General features: G+C 37.2%; 1 protein-coding gene and 2 pseudogenes across 1 annotated transcript; 1 reads left to right on the forward strand and 2 right to left on the reverse strand.

Moving 5' to 3' along the window:
- Positions 1-11233: 11233 nt before the first annotated feature.
- LOC132053679 (uncharacterized) lies at positions 11234-12764 on the reverse strand. The gene is made up of 2 exons (XM_059445795.1): positions 12107-12764; positions 11234-11956 (listed from the first exon to the last, which is right to left on the reverse strand). Exons 1-2 carry the CDS (start codon positions 12674-12676, stop codon positions 11234-11236), a joined length of 1293 nt encoding a protein of 430 aa, XP_059301778.1. The 5' UTR covers positions 12677-12764.
- A 115-nt stretch (positions 12765-12879) lies between these two features.
- On the reverse strand, positions 12880-13995 carry LOC132053680 (L10-interacting MYB domain-containing protein-like; annotated as a pseudogene).
- Positions 13996-14190: 195 nt separating this feature from the next.
- LOC132053681 (protein MIZU-KUSSEI 1-like) lies at positions 14191-15302 on the forward strand (annotated as a pseudogene).
- Positions 15303-17679: the final 2377 nt, after the last annotated feature.

The following is a 17679-nucleotide window of genomic DNA, read 5'->3' on the forward strand; positions in this document are numbered from 1 at the left end:
GTTCAAGACTTCGTGAACAGTCCCCTGGCCCTTCGGATGAAGAGGAGCGCACCCCTCTGGCCAGACTCTCGAGGCAGTAAAGAACAGCCCGAACTCTGGCCAACCTCAGTCTGAATAGGGGAATTCATCAAATAACATAAAATTTGACAGTGAAGGAGAGCAAACCTCTAGCTCTCTGGAACTACAGACTCAAGAGGAGGCAAGCAATAGACCGGAGGAGTCTGATTCTGAGGAAGCTGCGAGGCAAAATGAAAATCAAATGAAGGAGAGGTCCGAGAATGTTATTTGGTTCTCGGTGAAGGGGTCGAAGAAATCTACGAGAAAGGGCTAAATCCCAAGGAAGGAGGAAAAGGGTTCCCTGGAGTATATATGAGGAAAGGCGGATTAGTTTTAATGGGGTGGAACACTTTTCGAACATTCAGGCTGTCATTGATCACTATGGATGGGGTTTCCTTAGCCACCCATATGGCATATACTGCTTGGCCATTGTGCGAGAGTTTTATGCCAATTATGTGGCGGAGCTAAACAACCGGTACAAGCCAGTCCAACAAGCTAAGACAATAATACGTCTTCAGAAAGTAACGGTTAGGGGGTTGAGGATTGACATCTCCAACAAGGCTATCAACCACTATTACTTCAGGGACAACTATGAACCGTCACCAAATACTGATGAATTGGAGTACAGAATGGGGGAAAACAAACCCGATCAGTTGACTGAGTTACTATAGGTAGCTTCAGTGATTGCACGAGATACCGCTGGGTGGCGTACCAACTCTAGTGTGCCTATCAAAAAGGTAGATCTTTCGATTGAGGCCAAGTTCTGGTATAGCGTATTGATAAAAAAAATCTTCCCTACTCAGGCCGACAATCAGTTTACCATTGACAGGGCAATTCTGGTGGCCTCTATTATGTCTCGGTATGCAATAAATATAAGGAAGTTGATCGTGGATGAGATTCGTACGCGGGTTAACCAGCCTGGGCTTTCTTTGGTATTCCCGTGTCTGATTACAGGTCTTTGCTTAAAGGTAGGAGTTCAGAGCTTCTCCTATTGGGACCACAATATTGAGGCGAAGCATTTCTATAGCCTAACCAAGAGCAAGGATCCAAATGTAAAAGTTGTATTGTTGGTAGCCCGGGGTGGTGTGGCGGCACCAGCACATGTGCAAACTGAGTCTGACCAAAATGATGAGGAGGACATTACACTTGACGAAACCCATGAGGACTTCGATATTGCCACCATGGCAACACCAGCTACCACACATGTTCCTGAATCCTCATCGGGTCCAGCCGTTTCCGCAGCCCTTGAGACTACTACTGAGCCTGCTACTACTGAGTCGGCTACCACTACTGTTGCGACTGCTCGTAGGGTCACCCCCGCATCTACAACACTTCCAGGAGGTGTCATTATTCTATTTAAAAAGTAAAACATTCACAACTCCTACGTGAAGGCGGATAGAGCTGACAAGCAAATTGCCAGCTTACTGGAGGAGTTAGAAGAGGTAATAGCATGAGCAGTTCAGAAGGTGATTGAGCTATCACAGCAGTCCATCACCGTCTCACATCATTAGATTCATTTATGAATTGATGGTATTGAGAGGCGAGTGCTCGAGTTAGAGAAGGTGCCATCCGTGGTTGATATGAAGACAGTGAAGAAAGATTTTGTGCAACTAAAGGACAAGATCCTTACGCTACAGGTGAAGAATGGAGGTAGTGATTGCAGACCCTCCTCAACCAATAATGCCGATAGATTTGGCGTCATTGGTGCCAGTTGTGTGCCTGACGAGAGAGGATTTCCTGGTCCAAGATAGAGGCAAAAGGACCAAGATCTTAGGATGATAGTGAGGGGTTGGATCCAAGTGACTTGTAGGAACGCCAGGTAAAGAGGGCCACACGGCAGTCCCTTATTGACTACCATTTCACGGGGGCATTCACCAGCATAAATCCCCCTGTCAAGCAAACGGTGCTCAGTATTGTGATACCTGTGGAGGCAACTACTACTGTCCTTGAGGAGGACCCGCTCACACAGAGTCATTCAGAGCCTCCTAGCAGCACCATGATGTGCCGTGAAATTACAGGATATTCGATGATAATTCCTTAAGCTTTTGTGACTCTTTAAGCACCTTTGGTATTACTTTTCGTGTATTTATGTTGTTTTGTAGGATAAGATGCCCGGAGAGCATAACGGAGCAAAATTGAGCAAAATAGAGCAAAAATAGAACAAGCAGCACATGCGAGTAGCATGTTGTGCATGCGAGCAGCACTTGCTACAGCATGTGCTGACAGAGATATGAGAAATTGAAGATAGTTGGTGCAGCACATGCGAGCACCACATGCTAGTAGCATGTTGTGCATGCGAGCAGCACTTGTTGCAGCATGTGTTGCACCACAGCTGCCTGCATATACATAACATGCTAGAGTTTGGTGCAACATGCGACTGGCATGTTGCACATGTGACACCAGATGCGATTAGCATGTATGACACGCAGGGTATTTTTGTCCAAAAATTATTCCCGTTTTGGCAAGTCTATAAATAGAATGCTAGGGTTTGTAAAACTCGGCTTTGGCCATTTTACAAGCTTTGGAGCTAGGGTTTTTACACCACACCTTTGGAGCAGAAGTTTGAAGCTCTTTAATGATAAATTTCTTAACCCTTTCTTCAATTCCTTGCTTTGTATTGCATATTTAAGTGTGTTGGATTTTATTCCATTACTTGAAACTTGTTTATGAAAATATACATTGTTAAAGTTTTGGATCAAACTCTTGTTATGCTTATGTATTGAATGATGTTTATATCTAATGAAGTGGGTCATTGTTTCTTTAATGAATCTCGTTTTGAATGATTCTTAAGGGAGTAGCTAACCCTAAGACTCGTCTATTTACTTTGATTGAGCTCGAAAGAGGAAATCTAGTTGGGAAAGATTAATTAACAAGAATTTGGGGCATAACCCTCATCTAATAACTTGAGCTAGGAATAGGAAAGTTACTTGAGATTCAATTGATTGCACTTCATATCACACTCTAAGGCTTGGAAAAGCTTAGAGTGAAATTCATTGATTTGGTTAGAAGACTTTCAATGAGATTTTAGAAACCATTATCTATTAACATAAGCGCGCTCTTAGTTGTAAAATCATAAAATATATTGGATTGGTACTTGAGAGTTCCTTGTATCCATGCTTGTGGTCATTGATCATTTCACTTGCTTTCTAGATTAGTTTATATTTTCGCATTAGTTATAATTTTCTCAAAAATCAAAATATTTTCAAGTGTTTGGATTAGCGTAGAAAGTGATAATTCCTTACTTGTTTAAATCGCCTAGTATATTGTTCCCTGTGGGATCGACCCCGACTCATAGTTGGGTAAATTATATTGCATATGACCGTGTACACTTTCTCTTTGAGGAGTGGATTTGGATGTTATCAATTTTGGCGCCGTTGCCGGGGAACAAGTTGGCGTATTTGATTTAGTTTGGGATTTAAGCTTGCTTTCTTTGGTCCAAAACTTGTGAATATGTGTTTGTGATTTTTCATGTTTCTTTGTGTTATTTTATTTTTATTTTTGTTATTTATTTTTATTACTTGTGTGCTATGGCATCATGGAATGAAAATGGGTTTGATGGTTGCAACCCATATTTTGATGACCCATGTCCATATTGTGGAGGACCCCACTTTTGGTAAGATTGTGAAAATGCTCCAGGGAGAGAGATGTGTGCATGGGAATATTTGTAATATATGTGGTGGTCAAGGTTGACATTGGGGTGATTGTCCCAATTATTTTGCTCCCCCTTCCCCAAGTTGTTCTAACGAAAATGCTAGTTATGCTTTTGAGTTTGATAGGGACAATGACATGGCAAGTGAAGGACAAAGTGCCGGATTTGAAGGCATTATGGCAATGCTCCAAACATACTTAGATCGGGAAGCTAAGATAGAGGAAGAGCGAAAAGTCGTCCAACAATCCATTTTAGAAAATGGAGAAGCTATGAAAAAAAATGAATGATTCATTTGAGGATGCTAATTCCTCAATTGTCATGGAAGTGCCGACTCCTCAAAATGACTTGGTTGAAGAAGAGATTTCAAATTTAAAAGATAAGCCCGAAAATTCTTGTGACGATGACGAGAGTTGTGGAATTGAAGAAGTGGTTCAACTTGAAGAAGAAGAAGAGCAAAATCTTGAAGAAGAAATCTCCAATTCTCAAAGAGAAGAAGTTGAGGAAATTTTGAAAAGCATAATGGGGAGGAATCAAAAATATGGGCAAGTCTTGACCAAATTGTGGGAAGAAGTTCAACATGGAGATGATGAAACTATCCAAGAGGTGTATCTCACCATGGATGAATTTTTACAAGATTTGGACGACTCTCACAATGAAGAAAAACTTGACAAAATGGAAATTTTGAGCCAAGATTGGCTAATCAATCAAGCTCAAAAACTTGGAGTCTATGGGGATCACCATGAAGGCATTTCACGGATGATGGAAGAATTTCTAAAAATGCATGTTGAGCAAAGTCAAGAAGTGGAGCTACTTGAAATTGCTATCCGAAAATTGGAGGCCGAATTGAATGCAAAGATTGAAGCATGTGATGCTTAATATCAAAGGGCCGTGGATTGTAGTTTTGAGTTGGTTTCCAATGAAGAAGAGGTCAAGATTGATTTTCATAAGCTAATGGTGAATTGCCAACCGACCAACCCAAAAATAATGCAAGATGCCGAGATTGAAGAAATGATACTAGAGTTGCATAAAAAAGTTCATGAAATGGTTTTTAAAGACTCTAGTTCATTTTTGGGTGAGGATGTCAAAAATGGAGCGAATTTGATATTGAAGCTCATTGGACCACATTCCAACCATTTTTCAACATTGTGCTTGGTTGATGATATGGAAGTTGAACTAACCGAGTCTATGGAGAATTTTGGAGATGAAGAAGAAAGTGTATTCATTTTGAACTTTGCTATGCCAAGAAGACAAAATGATATGCCTCACTTAAAGGCCAAAAAGTGCAAAATGCGATGCTAGAGAGTTGGCCTCGTTGCTTTCCTACCACCGCCTCACGAGCATCACCAGAATCTTGATTCAAAGTTGGGGCACAAATTCATATCTTCCAAATGGAGGGAAAAGTGGTAAAGGTAACCGTAGAGCCGCAACGTTAAATTAAGCGCTTGGTGGGAGGCAACCCATCGTTTTAAAAATTTTAAGTCGTTTTCAAAATTTTAAATGTAGGTTCTCCTTTGAGGAAAAATGTGGAAAATCTTGGCTTGTTTGGTACTAATAGAGTTAGTCTCTTGCATGTGAAATGTTGAAATGCGAATACCCCTCCAAATTTTTTGTGAAAGTTAAAAAGCAAGGTGTATAGAAAAGAATGATCTTTGTGACAAGTTTTTGGCTCATTTGGTGACTCTTTACCTACTAGTTGGGTTTACTTTGGATTATGAGATATTGCTCTAGTTGTTTTTGCTTAGGAAGTGAAATTGTTCCATCTTGACTAGTTCATATGCCATGTGTGGTGAATGTTTGTTGAATAATTCTTGTGCTTACTTTTATCATCTAGAACTTGCCCGGTTAGTCTTTCAATGCTAATTTTGATTATGTTGGTTGGAGAGATGACCTTGGGCTATCTTTGTGACTTTTGAAAAAGCCTCTTTAGCCTTTCTAGCCTGCCATTGCATAAATAATATCTCTAGTAACCCCATTTGAGCCTGTGACCTTTTCTTTGATTGTCACATTACAAGCCTTTACCTTTTTTATGAAAAGTCTCTCTCTTTTGAACCTTTCCCTCCTTGAACATGAAATTGTGAATTTGAGGCCAAAAGCCTAAGTTGGGGGTGTTAGTGTTGCTTGAGAAGTGGTGAAGGTTGGTGTTGTGGAAAAGTCAAAAGAAATGAAGAAAATTTGAAAAATATAAAAAAGGTTGCAAACTTTTTGTGCAAAAAAATGTATCTTTGTGAAAAAGTAATTGGAAAAGAACAAAAACATTAGAAATCAAGAAAATGGTTGCACAAAAAGAAGTTGGAATACTTGGGGAAACTAGTATGCAAAGGAAGGAGTGATGTTTTGAAATGAAGAGAAAAGTGGACAAAAGGTATTGTATAGTGTTCAAGAAGGGCGTAGTCACTTGTATCTCAAATACTTATCCAACCAAATGTTCTTGAGTTAGTGATGAATGAAAATAAGGGCAAGCTTATGGTGTGATATTTGTTAGCACTAGAATTTCTTTGTTGAGTGTGAGTGACTTTGTGTGTATGTCTCTTGTGTTGTGGTTGTGAATATAGTGATTTTGAGACTTTCTTTCTTGTGAGGGCATGTGGATTACGATAGATTGGCGATGTTGAAAAATTCCTAGTTAAGTCAAATGAGCATATCTAATAAGCTAGTGGTTTTGAGTCACTTATTGAGGCTTGAGTGTTGTTGCTTGATTGTTTTGAATCTCCATTGCATTCTTGAAATTGTATTTTGAAATGAGGGAGTTATTTGGTTGAAGTTTCACATGCTTGTAGCCGAATTATTTGTACCAACCAAAGCTATGAGAGCTATGCTTAGTTGAAGAATGTGCTTTGAAAATAATAGTGGCACTACCTAAGCTTGTATTGATGTATCCTCATAGAGATTTTGGTTTTGATTTTCTTGAGGGCAAGCAAAGACTTTAAGTTGGGGGTGTTAATGTGCCGTGAAATTGTGGTACCTATGGAGGCAACTACTACTGTTCTTGAGGAGGTCCCGCTCACACAGAGTCATTCAGAGCCTCCTAGCAGCACCACTAGCCCCACAATTGATCCAGCACCTACCCGTACCGATTAGATGGCTACACCTCAGGATGAGCAGCGCGCCTAGAATGCCTCAGGTAGTCCTAACCATCTGTTTTCCTTATTCACATGCCTTTGGTACAATTCATGATTTTTCAGTTGGGGGTGGGGCTACTTGATTTCATTGTAATGTATATATGTGTTTAGGAACCCCCTCGGCTTTTCTTTGCAGAGTTCTTTTCCTGAGGGGTTTTATTTTTTGTTGAAACTGGCATGTTTAGGTTGTTGCTTAGATAAAATAGAGTATTAATGACTTATATGGTAGTGATATTGAACTTGTGGCATTTTTTGTATATTTGGTTTAAATTTGTGGACCCTCGAAATTTTGATGCATACTTAGAAACTGCTAGTGAGTGACGTGATTGTTTTGTTTTATGACATCATGGTTATTGGGGTATTGTGGATGATGAATGATCGCTAGGAGGTTGTAATTGCATAAGCGAAAGAAATTCTTATGCCATTGAGTGTGTGAGTTTTTAGTTGTGTTCATGTACTACATTTACAATCTAGAACTTGCCCAGTTCGTCATGCTAAATTCTGAGGATAGGTTGTTTGTGAGATGATCTGAGGCTTTCTTTGTATAAATTTGAAGTCACTTTACCTTATAGGCCTTGACCATTCATGTATATGATCCCTAGTCCCCTCCTTTGAGCCTTTGACCTTTTTCTTTGACTAGCCGATAACTAACCCAAACCTTTGTTCGAAGTGATCCTATCTTTGCACTTGTTCCCTTCTTGACACTATAAGAGAAAAGAGAGGCTAAAAGCCTAAGTTGGGGGGTGAAACATGTGTGAAAAAAGAGGCCTAAGGCCTTAAGTTGGGGGTGGTGTGAGTTATCTGGGAGAAGACTCAATGTGGTTGTTATGTAGTTTCTGTAACTTCTATAAACAAAAAACAAAAAAAAAGAGTGAAAAATCAAAAAATTGTTGCACAGAAAGATAGTTAATGCGTAGTCGTCTGTTAAACCACATCGAGGCTGAAAAAGTGAAAAAAGGGAGAAAGAAGGCATAGAAAGGAAAGAAAAATGTAGTGTACAAGAAGGGTGAGTCACTAATAACCAAATAATCATCATAACCGTTCCTAAGCCTACATTATAAGTCGATAAAGTCCTAGTGTGATCATAATCGAGCTGTCCGAAGTTGAAGGCATTGAAAATAAGGGCAAGCATATGGTATCCGTAATTGTGGTACATGAAATTCTTTGTGAGTGTGAGTTTGTTCTCTTCTCCTTTGTCTTTGTCCCTTTTCATTGTATATATGTGTGTGGGACATTTTATTTGGTCTATGTGAGGACATAAGGATTGAAAACATGAAATATGAAACAACCATCCAAGGCAGCATTGTCAATTCATTGATATTTCTGATAAAGTGATATCATAGATTGAAGCTTCTTGTTAGTTCTAGCATTATTGAGTTATATATAGTATCTTTGATCATGAAAACGAGGTGATTAACTTTGAAAAAACATGCATGCCTTTAGTTCGGAGTCAAAACCATTGTAGACATTATTACTCTGTTGTATCTAAGTTTTAGTTGAGTCGTTTGTGTTGTGTTACTTGCTTGAGGACAAGCAAAGACTTTAAGTTGGGGGTGTTGATGTGCCGCGTAATTTCGGCACATTTGATGCTTTTTTACGGCGAGTTTTACTTGTTTTTCAAGCAAGTTTGGGTCTTTTGATGTGTTTTTGTCATGTTGCAGGTATTTAGTGTGTTTATGGCGAAAGTCGGGGAATTTAGTAAAAAGAGCAAAAAAAGATGTCTAAAAAGTGGAAGTAACTGGAGATGGAATTTTACAGAGGAAAAAGATGGTCCGTATATTATTTACGGTCCGTCAATGTTGGCGTAAATCAGCTACAGAAACAATTGCAGGGAAGAAAGAATTGACGGCTGAAAAGTACGGACCGTAGAATAATTACAGTCCGTAAATTCCCACCGTAGATCAACAACAGCGAGTCCACGTCTGAAGACTAAATTCACGATCAAGATATATGGACCGTAAAACATTTACGGTCCGTGAATTATGGGTTAGATTCTAAGACCAGGCATCAATTTTACGGACAAGAGCAAGAGATCTACGGACCGTATAATATTTACGGTCCGCATAATGAGCCGACGGGGCAATTTTTTTAACTTATTTTCCACGACTTGGACCATTATAAATACTTGATGTAGGGTTTTTGTAGAAGGATTATTCATCAGATTTCAGTTCTATTATTCTAGCATTAAATACTTTATAATTTTTGAAGCTTTTTGGAGAAAAAGACAATTGCAATTACTTTATTCTAATTCCAATCAATCGTAAGCATTATGATTTCTATTATCTTATGTTGTTCTTTCACCAATATGAGTAGCTAAATCAATTACTAAGGTTGTGAACCCTAGGATGGGTGTTATGTGATTGGAATTGAAATTGATATATGCAAAATGGATTTTTGTGGTTTACTTATTCTTTGTTCTAGATTGTTAGTTGATGGTTGTAAACATTAACTTAAGACATAAACCTTGTTTTAGTTGGGAAGATAAATTAGGGTTTGGTAAGAACAAGTTACAAGAACTCGGGGCATTAACCCTCGTTTAATAGATTCACTTAGGGATAAGAGAAATTTACTTGGCACAAGTTTAACCATTCTTCATATACACTCTTTTATATTTGCGAAAATCATAAAGAGAAATAGTCCTTAACTATTGGAAAATATTAGGTATTCATTTAGAGTTTAAGTGCATTCATACAATAATCCATAAGAAGTATATCAAGATCAACCACCATAGCACAAACTTTATCTAAATGGGGACACAACCTTGGTTTCTTTTACCCATTTATTACAACCAAAAGCAATTAGTTAATAAAAAACCAATCTTCTACAAACTCAACGGAATACGAAACTAGACCGCAAGAAAGTACTCTACGACTTTAGTAACCTTTTCACACCATATTCCCTGTGGGATTCGACCCCAACCTTGTTGGGTTACTATATTTGACATCGTCCGCTTTATGTCATTTAATAGGTATAATTTGAGCGTATCAGTGGCCCTCTTAACAAATCTAGGAAAGATTAGGGAGGAGTTGGAGGAGCGACAACCGGTGATCCTCCTCACACATAGGGACTATGGTTTGCACACTAACGAACTAACCTCTTTTTTGCCTAGTTCTATTTCTTCTCTTTTGCAGGATTATGATGATGTGTTCCCCACGGAACTCCCAAAGAGATTGACACCCTTAAGGTGAATTAAGAGCCCGTTTGGATGGGCTTAAAAAAAGTGACTTTTATGTGTAAAGTGTTTTTAGAACTTTTAAGTGCTGAAAGTTATTTTTATAAATAAGCGTTGAGTGTTTAGATAAAAGTGCTTATGCTGAAAATAAGTTGTTGATGTGTTTGGTTAATAAGTCGTTAAGCACTTATTTTCCGTCAAAATGACTCGAAATACCCTTAAAGCCGTTAACACCATAAATAAGTTGATTTAAAAGATTTTTAAACTCTAAAGTTGATTCAAATCAAAAGTAATTTATATTTTAAAATCACTTCCACTATAAAATGTTTATTTAAGTTAATTTTATAAATACATGTTACTTAAGGGGGTGCATGAGCTAAAAGAGACACTTATTTTGGAATGGAGGGAGTAATATCTTCTTGATTTATTTCATTATTGGAAATGTATTTATATTGATTTGTTGTTTCAAGAAAGAGTTGTGTATTAATTATGAGAATATTAATTAAACCGTTCTTCTTCCTCCAACAGGTATATCCTATGTTAACGGTGAAGAGTGGATTTTGCAAAGGAAAATAGTGGTTCCTAAATTATCAAAATGGAAGCTTGGTCATGCACTATATCGTTGGCTAAATCCAGCAATCAAGAATGGTTTATTACCAATCTTAGACAAGGCTTCAAAACAGAACATTTCAGTAGACTTACAAGATTTAATGATACGTTTTGTACCGATAACATTTTTGGACTTGCTCTAGGCAAAAGTTTGAATATTCTCACCATTGAACTTCATGATGATAATTCAATTGCACTTGCAATGGATACAACTCTAAAATCAGTTTTCAAAAGATTGTTCTACCCCAACTTCATGTGGAAATTTATGAGATTTTTGTCCATTGGATCAGAAAAAAGTATAAAGAAGAGCCTCCACATTTTGAACAATTATATAACTGAAGCACTCGATGAACGTGCAAGTAGAACAAAAACTTCTTGATTTATTTAATAATGATGATCTATTATTGGCATTTATGAAAAAATCAGAAGCAAATGGACATTTTTTTGCCTAGGACTGCTATAAAGAGCACAATTTTTTTAATAAGTTAGGATCAACATGACTTAAAAAAGGGTAATACAATTCATATTTCAAAGATGGAGAATTTGACACAAAATAGAAGTGCTAATACAACCGAAAGCACTCCACTATAAATACAAGAAGTGGAAAATATTCATATAATACAAGCGTCAAGCATTAGAAATGTCACTAGCAATCATATCACGAAACCCCATCCAATAGACATCATTTTGTTCTCCTACATCTTCGACATCTACATTGTTAGCTCTTGACGTTGTGTCAATATCATTAGAATCAACCGATGGAATATAGCTCTCATTCTCGGCTGTTTGGAACGCATCATCCACATTGCATTTCTTTCTAATATAATTGTGAATGGCCATAGTAGCAAGTACGATGTTCCTTTGCGTGTCAATTTGATAGTATGGAATGTCTCTCAAAATAGACCATCTTGCTTTCCAAACGGCAAATGTGCGCTCTACTACATTTCTACTAGAAGAATGTAAATAGTTAAATTTCTCAATGTGTCCTCTTGGCTTTCGCAATTGTCGAGTTGCACCGCGGTGAAATTCAGCTAGGTGATATCTTACATTATTTTCTTTGTATGGAGCCATGTATCCATTCATGTGTGAATATCCTGCATCAACTAGATAATATTTGTTTCCGCGTGGATGTGGAAAGTTGAGCTCTTGTCTACGAAGGGCCTCAGCAAATATACGACTATCGTGAGCTGCTCCTTCCCACCCAGCCCATGCAAATGTAAAACACATATTAAAATCAACAACGGCGAGAATATTCTGAGTCGGATAACCTTTACGTCTAATATATGGTATCTCTTGACCTTGCGGTAATCTAGCTTTAACATGTGTGCCATCAATTGCTCCAATACAATCCTACAAGAAGTGAATGTAAAATAAGAAACTTGGGATCCATTTTTTTCTCGTTGAATTCTAAGGGGCAAGAAACTATCATAAAGCTTTTGTTATATAAGGGTAGTAAAGATACAATGCAGAATAATAAATTATCATAAACGGGTTACTTACTTTAAAGAAAGGGAGATATCTTTGTTTACATGGCTTGTGAGCATCACAACCATCATTATAATTTGGATGTGGTTGAATGATATCTCTTGCAAGCTTACAAACGGCCTTTAAAACACTATGAAAGTGTCTATGAATTGTCTCTCCAGAATGTTGAAAGATATCTTGTATCATTCGATTTCCAACTCCATGTGCACAAGTCATCAAGAATATGCCTAACATTTCATGTATAGACATTCCACGAGTGGGTTTAAGCCCATATTTAATAGTTAGGTCATTGGATAGATCAATGAACACCGCCTTCTTCATTCGGAAATTTTCATAACAACGAGTCTCATTTCCTCGTAATATCTCTTGAATAAACTCGTTTCCAGAGCGCATTGATGTACGACAAGGTTCTTTGCATAGGTATTTTTCACAATACATCAAAATGTATTTACCTGTTATATGACATAAAGCCATCCGCTCCTTCTCATCTTGCTCTCTCCGAATCTCTTCTAGTTCTTGATCTTCATCATCTAACAAATCACTTAAATGAGGAGATACCACATTGCTAATATCCCAACTCTCCATTTAACTGAAAATGGAAATGACTCAAATTAGTAAAGAATGAAAGGTTTTCCAAGAACCCAATTTCAAGATTTTTTAGAAACTCCATTGTTTCAATACACTCATCTCAAATTACTATTCCATCAAAGAAAAACAACTACAGCAATACATAAAGTTCCCACATTCATTAAAGCCAACACAACAACAATAACCATAAGGTATAAGGATACAACCACAACGTCAACACAACATTAACAATACATAAAGTTTACACGTACAACCATAAGATTTAGGGATACAACTGCAATGTCTAAACAAGAAGCAACAAGTAAAGTTTACACGCACAACCATAATGTTCGAACATTAAACAATAAAAACATTTAACCATAGCAACGCAATCAGCCCATTTTCTTAAGATGTAACTGATAGTTATACTCCAACCAAGATTTCTGAGCTTCATCAGTTTCCATCTTAAGAAACAGTTGACGTACATCCTTCTTAAGAAACATGTTGCAAACATAGTTGTACTTTCCACTCCCCCACGGGAATATCGAAAAATTTGCCAACACATTCATACACTTATCGATGACGGGATCATCTACCGAAGGGGATGTAGCAGTGCTTTTGCTAGACATAAACTTCACTAGAGAGTGCATATCCTCTCTCATTGATGCCACACCAGATTTTGCCTTATTTTTTTATCATTCCCTTCATCACTAGGATTGATAAAGTGTTCTTTGTCATAGCCACCAATACCATTTGTTCCTTCTTCATCAAGATCTACTCGAATGCCAGACATTTGTTCTTGATTCGCTGCACGTGCTCTTTCTCCAGTAGCAACAATATCAGAAAACAACGCATCATAGCGATACCATATAAGTGAAAGATCTATTTTCCTGAACTTATTGTATCGATCATCCTCCTGTAACAAAAAATTCAAAACTACTTTAAACAAACCAAGAAATTTAGCAATGAAAGAAAAAAGAAAGACATATAGAAAAATGTGAGAGATGTACCTTAATTTTTCGCTCCCACCAATCATCATCTGTCATAATTGTATTTTTTGTGGCATCCCATCCTAAACCTGTCTCCCCTCTCATCAACTTCTTAAAAAGAATCCAATATTTTTTCATGTTATCCCAATGATTTTTCATTTGTTTTTTATCATAGTTTCTTCCCGTGGCTCTATTGAATTCTTCAACAACATTATTCCATCCATCTCTATTTAAATGAGTGTATGGTCTACGTCCTTGTCTAATCTCATTTTCACACAAATCTATAAATTTAATGCTGGCATCATCATCCCACTTAGCATTACTTCGTGCTTTACTAGTTTTCGGCATGATTTAATGTAAACAACGAAGAAAGGAGAAATAAACGTTCATGAACTAGAACATCATAATATTGGCGAGCCCAATAACTAAACACCGACCACAATTCCCTAGTCGCAGCTTTTTGTACACATACCAAAATAGACGGATAATAAAGAAGAAGTGGAAGCATAAAAAATATTTCTAATTTTGGCATCTCAGAGAAAGATGAAGTAATTCGGTTCTGTAAATGATCCTTTGAATCAAATCTTAACAGATTGCATCGGTGTCCTTGTAATTGAACGTTAAAAGGTTGGTCTCTAATTCCAAAGGTTCTTTGAAGTGGTGATGAGTATGACCTTGATGGATAGGTGATTAATGCATGAATTTCAAGGTTCCAAACCCACTGAGTGAAAACCCATCGGGACCAGTTATACAGCCTAGGACAAGAGCCTATTTATGTGAATAGTTCAATGTCCTCATATTTGACCCCTTAGTCCAAAATCATGTCTTGCATATACTAGTTGTACTAGATCTATCATTAGTTGAAGATGAATGGACAAATTTTGAACAAAAAGCAATAGCTGATGAAGAAGTGAAGAAGTGAAAACACCAACAGAGAATATAAAGGCACAATCTTTCAAGAACCCTGAAGTTTCAACCACCAAGTCATCCACTTTAAACACCATCCATGAAAAAAAGACAGATGACAATCGATGCCTTCAAACAAGGAGGAAGGCGCAAACTATAGCGGTGACAAGGCTAAAATCGTGCTAACGGCGTTCGGGCGAAACCGGGGAAATTACCAACAAGGCCTTGGAACTAGAGTTGTTGGCACTCTTTTTGGTCACGAGCGTGGACATGTACATTTTGCATTTCAAAAGATTCCAGCACACAACCAAATTTTCTTAGTTGAGCTAGCCACACCTATAAGTGGATTAGTCCAGAAATGGCCTCGGGTTGGTTCGAATCGCATTGGAATGCGATAAGGAGGAAGAAAAAAAGGTTACTAGACTTATAGATGAGCCTATATGGAGGACTTACGTAATGGTAAAAAATGTGGCTTTGCAACAAGAAGGAAATTGGGCCAAAAGAAATGCAGATTTTAAAAGGTTTGTTGAGCCAATATCAACGGGTCTTGGTGTTTTCTGGGAATGGAGAAGAAGAAAGTCGATTGCGGGAGATTATGTATATGAGGGTTAAGTTTGAAAGAGTTATTGGGTCTAGAGATTCGAGGCATTTTACATGATGAATCACGATAACAATTTGCTCCCGAACTTAACATTTACTTGCTCGAGTTTAAGGTCAAATCACTTATTAGAATCTTAGATGAAGTTTAACTCAATATATAATCTTTTCTTGATCCATGGAAATGGAGATCTAGCAATGTTCTATGTTTTTATTTTCTTTTTGTCTTTTATTTTGGACAACGGATTTAGTTCTTGTATTTTTGTTCTTTCTTGGGTGGAATGGAAAATATATGTTACTTATATTACCTAAATGATTGAATTACTGCTTGATCAGATAAGACAAATATTTATTCTTTTTGACTTCTAATTCTCTGTTGATACCATGACATTTTGGCTCAAATATGTTCCTGTATCCATCAAAGTTGGCATTTTGTTGGTACATTTTTTCTTTTATTGCTCTATGACATGGGAAAGTTTTTGGATTATGATGAAATTCTTGAATCTCTTAGCACAAACACCCTTTACTAATTAGAATTCATGATTTTTTAATGTGATGACAAAAGTTGTTTCCAGCGAGATGAGATACGCTTGTGGGGCTTTGTTTTTTTTTTTCTGCCTTCTTTTCTTATTGCTTGTCCCTTTCAAATCTTTAAAGATTTACTAGTTCCCTTTTAAAACGGCAACTAGCTAGATACGATACTAGATAAATTTTGGGCATCGATCCAAAGGTATAAAATTGCATGTTCCAATCATTGGTTTTGGTGCATATCTTTGGTGCGAACTTGATCAAAGTAACATGAGAATCCCAAGAAGTTAAACTACTACTAAAGCTAAATCATAGAAGTCCTCCAAAGCAAAATCAACCCAAGCTTAGCTTCACGGACGACATGTTACTCGGCTTTAGAACTTAGCTTTCCCTTTACACCATTAGAAGTTTCAAAATTTCCAGATTTTGCATCTTTTATTTGACAGACATATCCAATAAATAAGAATTAGATCACAATCTTGAAAAAAAAAAGAAAAAAAAAAGAGCATACAATCTAGCGCGATGCCTTTGAGCTCCTATTGTGTACGGAATCTAGGGAAGGGCTAGTATTTCATACTTTCTTATGAAACATGTTGCTTTTGCTAGACCATGATAGTCGAACAACACATACATATCAAAGTAAATATGATATGACAACAATAATAGTAGAAAGGCCAACAAAGGTATACAACAAGAGTTAGAGAAATAAGTTTAAATGACAACAACAGCCACAACTAATTCAATAACACGGACTCATGGTTTCGAATCACCGTCCCGTGACTTCTATACGATAAACATACTAAATGGTCTTTAAGAGCTCTTTTATGAAGTTAAGAAGTGATAACATACCTCAAACACGAGCGAACCATCCCGCTCTTGCCCCGACTTATAGGAATCAAACAAATACTACAACCGCGAGAGCGAAAGATAAGAGCACGTAAATCTGAAGGAGAATCGAATACTACACGAAAAGTAATATATAACAAAAATAAGGAAGCCTTAAGCATCATTTATTACTCTTATTGTAACGACCCATTTGGTCGTTTAGCACTTTTAGGCATAATATTCCTAAAACACCCTTTTCGTGGTCAAATCTTGCTGTCTATAGTCTGCGATAACGGGTGATTCGGTTATTTAATTGTGAGTTTTAGTCCTCATTTGACATGCGAGGACGAATGTTCTAAAGGAGGGAGAGAATGTCACACTCCATAATAATCCTTGCTACTTGTATTAAAACATGAAAGAATGAGTTAAGAAGGTTCAAGGAAAGTTAATCGAGTTAGTAAGAATATCGTTATAAATATGGTTGTCTTAAGTATCTCGAGGTGACACTGGTAACCTAAAGGATTTGAAATCGCGTTATGAGTATGTATATGAGGTAATGTGAGTGACCTTTTAAAGTATTTGAGATTATTAGTAATGATATAGAAGATGGACAAAAGATAGGAATATACTTTTTCGATTGGAGTTTCGTCGAAGCTTTGTGAGTTCTACTTATGGTTATTGTGATTCTACGGACCCTTCGAGACATGTATATGAATTTTTATGGATGTAAATGACTGTGTATATGTATGTATAAGAGGTTACATGAGGATGGAAGAGGATTAGAAGTTAAACGAAATGAATCGGAACAATTTCAGTAAAATCTCGGACCCGATTTTAGCCTATATTGTAGGAGGCATATCTCCTAGTATATGAGGAGTTTAAGGTGTTTCAAAAGCCTAAAATTAAGTTCATCGAGTCTAGTTTGCAACGCAACAAACAGCTCGTCAAAATGATATCGGGGTAAGGAGATATGGATGATTCAAGTCGGGGTGAGTATTAAGACTATCTCAAGATACAAAGTAGAGACTTTAACTTCCGATTTCGTTTGAAGTCACAATTTATCTACAAATTTTGTTTGGTATAGAAGCATTAATGGAAATTAGGAACTACTTAATCGTGGTGTTAAGTTAAAATTAGTGCAACAATGAGCCAATATGAACATTAACATGCCATGTC

The sequence above is a fragment of the Lycium ferocissimum genome, chromosome 4 (assembly GCF_029784015.1).
Source record: "Lycium ferocissimum isolate CSIRO_LF1 chromosome 4, AGI_CSIRO_Lferr_CH_V1, whole genome shotgun sequence".
In the NCBI taxonomy this organism is placed as follows: Eukaryota; Viridiplantae; Streptophyta; class Magnoliopsida; order Solanales; family Solanaceae; genus Lycium; species Lycium ferocissimum.

Bases quoted from the DNA above. Each gene is read 5' to 3' on its own strand.
- LOC132053679 (XM_059445795.1), bottom strand. From the start codon at position 12,676: ATGGAGAGTTGGGATATTAGCAATGTGGTATCTCCTCATTTAAGTGAT. The intron at 11,957-12,106 runs GTAAGTAACCCG...CACTTCTTGTAG, and splicing joins GATATCTCCCTTTCTTTAAA to GATTGTATTGGAGCAATTGA.